Source organism: Nannobrachium achirus (assembly GCF_963921795.1).
Source record: "Nannobrachium achirus genome assembly, chromosome: 11".
Taxonomy (NCBI): Eukaryota; Metazoa; Chordata; class Actinopteri; order Myctophiformes; family Myctophidae; genus Nannobrachium; species Nannobrachium achirus.
In genome coordinates this window covers 22,915,293-22,926,217 of record NC_137820.1, presented here as the reverse complement: position 1 = coordinate 22,926,217, position 10,925 = coordinate 22,915,293, and the positions used below count along the sequence as shown (strand labels likewise).

Below are 10,925 nucleotides of genomic sequence, written 5' to 3'. Positions count from 1 at the left end.
CCCAAGGCCCTGCTGCACCACCCGCCCCCTCCCACCACCACCCTGTGGAACCCGGCCTCCCTGGTCGACACGGCCACCGACCACCGGCGAGGGAAGTTCAACCCTCCCACGCCGCCCAGTCGTCCCCCGCCGGGCCTGACCAGAACAGACAGGCCGTCTCCTGGTTGGGGTGGGGAGCGCCCCCTGGAGGAGGGAGGGAGGAGGCGGGCAGACGTCCCTGACAGGTACTGAATGAATGAATGAATGAATGAATGAATGAATGAATGAATGAATGGATGGATGAATGCATTTCTTTTTTCGTGTCTTGTCAAAAGACCCATCCCTTACGGGATTATAAGACGCCACACATGAATAAACGATACCACATTCAATTACTGGAGCACAACAATAATAAAATTTAAAGAAATTAAAAGAAAGAAAATAAATGGAAATGCCATAAACAAAAATACCACACATATATGTTTTCTTTGGCTGTTTGTCTCATGCTTTCTCTAAGAGTGAAAGTACTCACATTTTGTACTTGAGTAAAAGTATCAATACCGCCATATAGAAACATTCTTTACAGGTACTGTGAAAGTCAAAATGTACTTGAGTAAAAGAACATTACAAGTATTGGCATCAAAACGTATTGAAAGTAACCAAAAGTACTCATTATGCAGAATGTCCCATTTCAAGTTTTCAAATGTATAAAAATCCCTTGAAAATAGCAGATCTACAAGCTCACAATGCGACTCCATTATTCAGTCTGAACTTGCTTTCATCCTAAGGCAATTTCTGGGATGGGCGTTGCCAAAGAGGCAGTCTTCTGCGATTGGTTCACACAACAGTAGCAAAGCAGATAACAAGCCACACTTGTTATGTGTGGCTGGCTAGTGGCTAGCCTGTTGCTTGCTAGTGCTACTTGCTAACCAAAGAAACAGGCAGAAAATACTGAAGAAAGTAAAAAAATACCTCAAAATTGTAAGTACATGTACTTCGTTACTTTACACTGCTGACAGGTACCCTTCCATGAGAGGGCCCAGTGAGCGGGAGCACGGCCCCTGGAACAGGGCCGAGCAGGACAGACTCGCCCACAGCCTCTACCACCATCACCACCACCACAGCCCCAGCCACAGCCACCACCGTCATCTCAACAACCTCCACCAGCGGCCCTCCATGCCTCTCCCCGTCCCCGGGGCCTGCACCACCGAGGTGGGCAGCCAGCGCCACGTCACCTCTCCCTCTCCCTCTCCCTCCCCGGTGAGGGAGCGGCAGAGCCAGGCCGCCGCCGCCGACAGCATGCTGGTGTACGACGAAGCCCTCCAGCAGCACCGCCGCCTCCTCAGCAAGCTGGACCTGGAGGAGAAGAGGAGGCGAGAGGCCAGGGAAGGAGGTGAGGAGAATCAGTGGCGTCAGTTCAGAAAAAGCTAGCTTAGGAACAGGCATGATACATTTATGTTAAGACATTTTCCCCCGTTTCTATGGTTTCTTGGGCTGGATATGGCAGCCTGGAACGGTTGTTCAAGTGCATTGCACCTGTGTAGCTGACCTGCAGAACCCGGGAATGTACTATTTTGTATATAGGCTATATATGGGGAGAATAAAAGTGTGGAGAATATAATTATAATACCTTGTTAAAGTGACCATTTTGTAACATTTTACATTTGTAGTTATTTTACTGTAATTTAACAACATAATAACCAGCACAGATAGACAAAGAGACATTCATGGATTTATATTTAAAAGTAACTTTTATTTTACCCCCTGGACCCAGGGTATGGCAGCTGCATACCCCTGCCATACCCAATTGACACCCCTGAGGAGAATGAGGAAGATGAACTAGAATTCACCCTTTGTCAAGTCCTGCCCGTTGTCCCGCCTCTCTCTCTTCACACCCATTGGTTGCTGTGTCTTGGTGGGACACTCGGTGGGACACTCCATCCACTACCATTGTAATTCAGTTGCTTCGTATTATTATTCTGTGTATTCAATTCTCATTTCAAACTTGGTTTCAGTAAATTGGAGCTGCTCAGTGGCAGTATAGTGACTCAGCATGTTTTTAAATGTTTTTATTTCTCCAAAAAATATGTTTTAGCAAATTCAACATAAAAAAGGTGAAACCAGGGCGGGACAAGGCTGGTCAGTTGGTTGGTCAGTCAGGGACCAACCAGAAGGCTGACAAAGGGTGAATTGTTCTTCTGTGCTCGCCAAAACCTAAAGCCCCTATTCGACTGACATGGCCCAACAACACCACACCACTCCACACCACCCACTTGTGCCAGGTTTTCCACTACAAGGACCTGGGTAGAGTGGTGTGAAAGTGGTACTAAACGTGGTACTAAAAAGTATCCACTCCAGTCTGAGCTACAGGCCAAACAGGGCCAAACACTTCATAATGACTGATCACTCAACGACTTTTCATTTAGACCACCAGGATATAGTTGTAATACATGATAATAGATTATATTGTGTTATAATCACAGTTATAATCAATTATAGATTATAATTATCATAGTTGTAATACATTGTGATAAGTTATAATGCTGGGGATGCCCCATAACGCTCACGCTCATAACTTGCTCCGGAAATGTGATGAAATACATGGCAGTGAATGGAGCCGGCTGGACCAGCTCATGAACAAACACTATTTATGAACGACTGAGACCTTTGTCATATAATCGTCGGAATATAAAAGAAGACGAATCACAGGTTGTTTTACAATCACTTGCTTTTCCATGTACTGTACATACTACTACTATCATTGTATTGAGGATCTAAACAGCGGCAATTATTGTTTCTGTCTGGAAGTATCGCGAGATTTGGTTGCGAGACAGGAAACGGTGGACAGTCGGTGGACATACTTGGTATGTTCAGAAACTTACTCTGTACTCATTTGATGCCTATATAAGATGATTACACAGTGCGCACATCGAAAACCAAAAAATGTTTATAAAAGTCTCAATTGTTGAGAAACAGAGTTTGTTCATGAGATGATCCACATGCTTCCATTCACTCCAATGCATTTCACCGAACTTCCGGCTGCTGTTTGGCTCCCACGGTGCGACAAATCTGCCGGCTGGAATTACGTGACAGCGAAAATGACGTCGGCGACCTTACATCTAAATACACCTTGATGAGAACCCGGAAGTGGCTTCATTTCCAGTGAATGAAACTAGCCCCTTGGTCTGGGTGCTTGCTCATCACAGCTTTCTCCTTTGCACGTGGTGTTACAGTATGTCCTCCTGGTGAAACTCCTCACTGCCAGGTGGAAATAAGCGGCCACTGTGTCACGTGTATGGGAGGAGACGCGTGGGCGTCCGCAAGCCTCCCACATGGCCAAACAGTGGGGGTCAGCAATGACAGGGACTGGAGGGATGGGGGAATTGGCATAATTACTAAATTGGGAGAAGGAAAAAAAAAGATTAAAATTGGAAAAAGATCATGAAAGAAAAGAAATGAGAGAGGTTGGGAGCCCAGAGGACTCTGAGATTAAAGAGAGACATGAAGCTGGCGGAGGTAGTTACAGCAGGGAATGACTAACCCTTTAATGATGTTAAAGACTAAGATTAGAAGGTTAGATGTCTATTGTTTTAGTTTTTTTTTTACCCATGAGTCATCACTGCGTTTCCCTCCCTAGGTTATTACTATGACCTGGATGAGTCATACGATGAGAGCGATGAGGAGGAAGTTAAGGCACATCTCAGGAGGGTGACTGAGCAGCCCCCGCTGAAGCTGGACATATCCTCTGAGGTGCGTGCACGCACGCACGCACACACCCACACACGCATACACAACACCCACATACACAAACACATATTCCCAATGGTGGAAAAATTACTCAATTCCAGTACTTGAGTAAAAGTATAGATACTCCTGGTCAGATATTACACCTACAAGTGAGTAATATTACTTTAACTGGTAATTGAGTTAAAGTATTGGAGTATTGGAGTATCTTTTTAATATCAATCTATTTCTCTATTAAAATGTAGACATTCAAAAACACCATTTATAGATTTTCCAGAAATAATTCATAATGTACTTTATGCCTTCCTAGAAATGTAGTAGAGTCAAAAGTACAATGTCTTTGAAATGTAGTGGAGTGAAAATCCATTAAGTGAAGTATCAAAGAAACAAATACTCAAGTAAAGTGCAGATGCAAAAAAATGTTTACTTAAGTATGGTACTCAAGTAAATGAACTTTGTTACTGTCCACCACTGTGTATTCCTGTGTCTCTCTGAGTTCTAAAACACGTGCGGTTGTTATCTTCCTCTGTCTCTGCGTGCAGAAAGTGGATTTCTTGCGCGTATGCGGCCTGACCACGCTCTCGCACCGCGACGAGCTTCTGGAGAGGAAGAGGAGGAAGAGGAGGAGGATGCTGAGGGAACGCAGCCCCTCCCCAGCGGCCGTGCGGGGCAAGAGGAAGGCTCCGTCCCCCGCGCCGATCCCCCTCGCCACCCCCTTCACCGCAGAGCAGATGGACGGCGCCCCCGAGCTGGCCGAGAAGAAGGACTTCCTCCGCCTGTTCAGTCTCACCCACGTCTCCCCGCAGCAGAGAAGAGGTGAGACCTCGTCTAGAGCAGAGCTTCTCAACGTGGCACTGGGGGACCCCCGGGGGTCCTTGAGGGGGTTACAGGGGGTCTGACATTAGAGGTCGATATCACCCTGGGTCAGACTTATTTTTGGAATTCCCATAGGTCGAATCTTAGATGGCGTTATTGGAACTGAACTGTGTCCTAATAATAAACAAATCAGCGATTTTGATCATATGGATTATGAAGCATCAAGTGATGGTGAAAAAGTACACATTTATCCATATGTTTTTCTCCAAACACAGACCAGTAAGACTCCCTAATCAGGAGATAAGCGACTGTCAGGTCAGTCACGTCAGTGTCCAAAAATGTGTTTCAGCAGTGTCCATTAAAAATGTGTTTTGCAAAGATCAGCCTGATGGTGGCGCTAAATGGGACAGATCCATGTTGATGACATGACTCTTGACATACTGTGTACTGCTTTGTGTGATTTTAAGGCAAAATCTGTAGGAGCAGTGTCCAAAAATGAAGAATCGGCCTCATGGTAGCGCTAGAAGAGGGGCATGGAGGTTGTGGTTTGGCAGCCAAGGAGTGTGTGTGCAAAGTTTGGCATGGATATATAGGGGCAACAGAGGCGGAGATACTGTATATGTAATTCAATATCATAAACGACACAGGGTCAACGACACAAAATTGCTGGGCTGTTTTGTCTATTTTTGGAACACAGTTCTTAAATGACGTAATCTAAGATTTCCCTATGGGATTTTCAATAGAAGAAATGACCCAAAGGTAGTGGGAGTGGCGTCAGGAGGCTTTTGGTGCTCTGTACAGATTGGCCGTTTGAAAATAGTGGGTTAACTCTGATTTGGGGACCCTTATGGGGATTGTCCTGAGTAGGGGTGTCCGTGGAGAGTGGCCTGACAGTGGCAGTGTGTTTGATGCCAGAATCAGGTGTCTTTAATGAATAAATACGAGAGAACTCTAGAAAACTATGGAAATGCTGGCGTTTAAGGTGCTGTTTGACTCTGAATGGGGGAGGGTTCAGACTACATGCATGCATGCACACACACACGCGCGCGCACGCACGCACGCACGCACGCACGCACGCACGCGCACACACACACACACACACACACACACACACACACACACACACACACACACACACACACACACACACACACTGTGGGGTCAGTGTCATCCATTTACCGTCCTGTTACTGGCAGCAGCAGTCCATCTGTTCATGGGCTCTTCTTTCTCTGTGTGACGTGAATGACAGCCGCTCTCATTCTGTCCTCTGCTGTGCAGATAAAGAGAAGACAGAGGAGCTGCTGAGAGCAATACAGCACAAGACTGTGACTCTAGACACAATCAGATACAAACCTTTACCTCAGTGTAGCAGCCCCCCTGCGCCCTCAGCTGGTGAGACACACACGCACACACACGCAGGCAGGCACACACTTCTGCAGAAATGCCATATAACAGGGGTCTTCAACATGTTCAGGCCAAGGACCCCTTAGTTGAGAGAGAGAGATGAAGCAGGGACCCCCCACAACCTTTTTTCATAGATTCCATATAGTTTCATTATTTGACAGCACAATCATCAGTGTATTTTGGATTCTTGTCCATTTGTGTTTTTCAGATACTTACCGTATTTTCCGGACTATAAGGCGCACTTAAAAGCCTTTAATTTTCTCAAAAAACTACAGTGCGCCTTATAGTCCAGTGCGCCTTATATATGGATCATTCATTGACATTGACATTCCCTTTAGCACAGCTCCATCTGTTTGATGCATAACGCAACGGTAGCGTCTATTATGTGCGCCTTATAGTCAGGTGCGCCTTATATATGAAAACAGTTTGAAAATAGACCATTCATTGACAGTGCGCCTTATAGTCAGGTGCGCCTTATAGTCCAGAAAATACTGTAACTACTTGAACCATCTATTCACTCTGAACTTAGTCCGCTCTTTTTCCCCTCTACACCAAAGCTCTTTGCCGAAAATAGCCGATCTACAAGACGCTAGGATTAAAGTGGTTGAGAAAAAAAAGATCACAATTCCTATCACACAAAGATTTGGAGGACCCCCTGTAGTAACTGCGAGGACCCCCTAGGGGTCCCGGACCCCCTGTTGAAGACCCCTGCCATATAAAGTATGCTTATTGCCATGCAGGTGACTCCTCATCGACGCCCCTGCCGTGTCAGTCAAATGGACTACACTACCCAGACTCCCCCAGCCCGTCCCCTCCCTACTCCCAACACCACAGCAGCCTCCACACAGACGCGTTCAAGCACCCCATCGACACCCCGGCACCCGGCGGGCCGCCGCCCCTGGCCCCGCGTCACGAAAAGGGCGGACTCACGGAGGTTCAGCCAACCAAGAAGCTCCAAGGCCACCAGAACGGCGTCGTCACTTCTTCTGCCCAGAGAAAGGAGTCTCATCTGGGGCAGAACGGGCGGAACCGCCCCTGGGAGAGGTTCACCCCGGAGGCCTTCGCTCAGCACTTCCACCAGGCAGTGCTACAGTCCACACACAGCACAATGCACAACAAAGGTTAGCTTCTCTCCTTTCTCTCTCAAGGTTTAGAGGAAGGTGCATTCCACCCCCTGGTGGTGGCTGTAGGTTACGCACCATCTAAGAGGTCTGTGACACTGCAATGAACAGTGGTGGACACTAGTAACAAAGTATATTTACTAGAACTAGAGTACTGTACTGAAAGACCTTATGACAAAAAAAGGGAAATCAGGCTGATTAGATCTGATTAGATAATAGGATTGATGATTTCACAAAGCGCTCAGGGTATTCACCCCACATTTATAATGTAACTCTTACATTTACATACGGCTCCTCCCACTACAGAGAGAAGTTTCATTTCGTCTGTCCCTCCCTGGTCAGCTCGCTTGCAATACTCAACCAGTAAAATTTGTAAATCTGCTCATATAAAATATATGTACCCGTTCAGATCTCTTAACTCATTCCCTGCTAGGCCCGATAGTCCTGAGAATATGCTAATGTCTCTCCCCGCCAGGCCCGATAGTCCAGAGAATTTCGCGTTTTTGAAAAAACAAAACAAAGAATGTAGTAGGCATGATAGCAATCGCAAAACAAAATTGCATGTTTAACCCCCATAGCAACCCCATCTTTCAAACATGGCAGCCATCTTTGTTTACATTTTAGGAAAACATGGCTGCTGATTTCCATTCGGATTTTTTTGTTTGAAAGCTGTGAGCAATGTACACACACGTGGTGCATGATCTAGGCATGGACATGACATTATCAGTGCACTATGAATTACATGGAAGTCTATGGAGACAGAGGCATATGAGAGTACGAAGGTATTTTTAAAAGACGGGGTATGAGTTAATTACGTCAGTATCGTTCATATGAAGTAGTTTGTTTGTGCTTATTTGTTGAAATGATGAAAATTGCTATGTTAAATTACCTTCCCCCGGGTCACTGCCGCTGACCGGGCGGTTGAAGGCTGGATTCTGTCCCGGGAGAGAGGGAGACATCTCGGGAGAGATGCTCTTGCTGACCGTGCGAAATGCGGAGCTGCCGCCGCGGTGCGGACATGCAGGGCGATAAATCATCATAGTGATTTTGATAATTACAATGAATAAGCATAAACAAACTACTTCACATGAACAATGTTGTGGTAACTAAGGTATTTGAAGAGGGATATAGTATATGACCGTTTTACAAATAAAAGACAATTGATGTTGAGGTCACTTACTCATTTTCCTGGGCTGTTATGGAAGTGTGAGAGGCGAAGTCAGAGCAAATGTCAATCCAACTGTGATATACGTCCCTTCCGTTTTCAGACTGCTTTTAGAGGAACCATGAGTCTTACAGTATCATAATGATCATTTTCAGGGCATGTCTTAACGTTTGTACGTATATCTATCTTTAATTGATAATTAATATTTTTGGATTCTTAGGACTTTCACTCCACTACATTTCAGACAAATATTGTGCTTTTAACTTTGACTCAAGGAGGCTACTCTTTCAGTACTTTGTCCACCACTGGTGGTGACGAGGTGTTGGCACTTGGTAGTCGCTGGGAAGCTTGACATTGTCTTTGTTTTTCTTGTCAGGTGTCTCAAACTGTGTCCCCGAGGCCACCTTAAAGGCCGACCACTCGCGGCCACACAGCGTCTCGCCGCTGAAAAGACCAAACGCCCATCACGCACCCCAGCACGCCCACGTCAACGGCCACCGCCGTTTCCACCCTCCGCTGCCTCACCGGGACCCTCCAGCAGGGCTGAAGGAACACCTGTCTGAGGAGGAGGAGGAGGGCGAGTCTGGGCAGGAGGAAGAGGAGGAGGAGGAGGAGGATGGGGTGGAAGACACTCCGAGGAAGTGGCAGGGGATCGAAGCCATCTTTGAAGCCTACCAGGACTACATGGATGGTAAGATATCCTCACTCAATGCAATTATATACATACAGTACACCAGGGGTCTTCAACGTTTTCAGGCTAAGGACCCCTTAGCTGAGAGAGAGATGAAGCGGGGACCCACTCTACATATTGTATAAATGTGTGATGCAGATTTTCATCGATTTCACAGCTGGATTCATAGACTTGTTTTACAGCACAGTCATCAGTCTATGTTGGATTTGTGTTTTTAGTTAATTTGACCTTTCACTTTGTACTTGGTCTGCTCTTTTTGACCTCTACACCAAACCCATTTGCCGAAAATAGCCGATCTACTAGCTCTCAACGCCTTGCAGCGCGAGGCGTTGAGAGCTTGTAGATCTGCTATTTTTGGCTAAAGTTCTCCTCAGAATAGGAATGCAAGGGTTCAAGTTGTTCATTTAAAAAGAATGATCCTATCAAAAAAGGATTTGGCGGCCCCCCTGTAGTAACTCTTAGGACCCCCTAGGGGTCCCGGACCCCCTGTTGAAGACCCCTACAGTACACTATGTGTGTTGACCAATTGTTCCCTAGCATGTATATGCAGTATATACATGTCGTTGCTGCCGTACAGAAAACGTGCGTCTCCATGATGTACAGTATGTCATCTTTAAGATTAACCAATATATTTTTTCTACTTTCTCTTCAGAATATAGTATAGAGAAACAGGTTCTCCACAGTCAGTGCAAAAGGCTTGAAGCTCAGAACTACACCCTGACCAGAACTGCTGAACAGCTCTCTGTTAACATGGGGGTAAGTACAGTAGTACCTCTGACTGGCTGTCAAAAATAGTATAGTAGTCTACAAGGAATGGAACGTCTGTGCAGAGATTCTGTTCTCCTTTTAATGTCAATTATACTGTATGTATTGTTCATTTGTCAGGAGTTGGTGAGTCAACGGCAGAAGGTGAGAGAAGAGAGAGAGAGACTGCAGGCCCAGCTCGAGCACTTCAGGAGGTGTTTGACACTTCCCAACATGCACTGGGGCAGGGGGCACATCAATGGGCACAACCCGAGGTGACCCCTGCGCTTGGTGCGCACAACTTCACCTGCCACTGAAATCCCTAATGGAGACACCGCTGACGGTGAACAGACTGTAGCTGAAGTAGGACAGACAGTCAGCAATCTCCATTCAGTACTTGAAGCACTTGGAGCAGCCGGTTCTTGTCTTTAAATGTTGTCGGCCGATCAGTGCTGCTACGTTGACCGTTCTCAAGTGACCATTGTCTGTGCATTCTGATTCTGCAACGCACACCTCATTGCTCATGGATTGTTAGCAACACTGTGTAGGTGTCACAATATCTCTGATAGAATAATGCTAACACCTCCCAATAGTTCCCTTGTTGGCTTTAAGGATTTCTCACCTGTTCGCTCCCACTGTATCCAATTTGTTTTGACTGTATTCATCCAGTCTCAATAGATTTATGTGGATTTGACTGGGCACAAACCGGTGTTCTCCCTAGACTTTGAAGCCTGGAGATTAGCTCTGGAATAATCTCTTGGTTGGTACATGCACAGACAGTGGATGGTGAATGAAGGAATCATAGCTCACCTCAGGCCTTAAACTTGAGAGGATGCACTTGAAAAATGAAAGTTGAGCAGCAGCATGTTAACGTATGTACCAATTACTGTACCTGTCTGTGTGCAGTAAGGCTGTGTGCAAGAAAAGGTTCTACAGAGGAAACTGTAGGTGAACAGCTAAAGGAAAATATCCTTTAAAAGAATGGAGCAACTGTGTCGGTAACTGTTGTTTTTTTGTTTTCGTTTTGTTTAAGTTTATTAACGTTTCCATTGATAATGTCAATTGTGATAGACAAAGGATTTTGTAATACGTTTTATCATTTCAGCCATTGTTTGTGGGAAGCCATATGTTTTCTTTGAATTGCTGCTGGTCAGAATTAAATGTCCAGAATTATAATTTTGAGCATATTTTACGTGTTGCTTTTTTGGGGGGGGGGGGAAGACGAAGATGCACTGGAAACATGAAGGACAAGATAAGCAGT

At 45.8% G+C, this 10,925-nt stretch overlaps 1 protein-coding gene across 1 annotated transcript in view; it reads left to right on the top strand.

Moving 5' to 3' along the window:
* LOC308293546 (genetic suppressor element 1-like) overlaps positions 1-10,010 on the top strand; it is a gene marked incomplete at its 5' end in the record, with an annotated part of 69,015 nt that extends 59,005 nt beyond the window's left edge. Inside the window, 9 exons of the mRNA XM_080736117.1 lie at positions 1-224; positions 999-1,372; positions 3,617-3,729; positions 4,266-4,539; positions 5,818-5,931; positions 6,684-7,064; positions 8,606-8,920; positions 9,573-9,676; positions 9,806-10,010. The exon at positions 1-224 is cut by the window's left edge and continues 79 nt beyond it. Coding sequence (XP_080592243.1) covers positions 1-224; positions 999-1,372; positions 3,617-3,729; positions 4,266-4,539; positions 5,818-5,931; positions 6,684-7,064; positions 8,606-8,920; positions 9,573-9,676; positions 9,806-9,943 — 2,037 coding nt within the window. The 3' untranslated portion in view covers positions 9,944-10,010. The remainder of the gene's footprint in view (positions 225-998; positions 1,373-3,616; positions 3,730-4,265; positions 4,540-5,817; positions 5,932-6,683; positions 7,065-8,605; positions 8,921-9,572; positions 9,677-9,805) is intronic.
* Between the last annotated feature and the right edge of the window lie 915 nt (positions 10,011-10,925).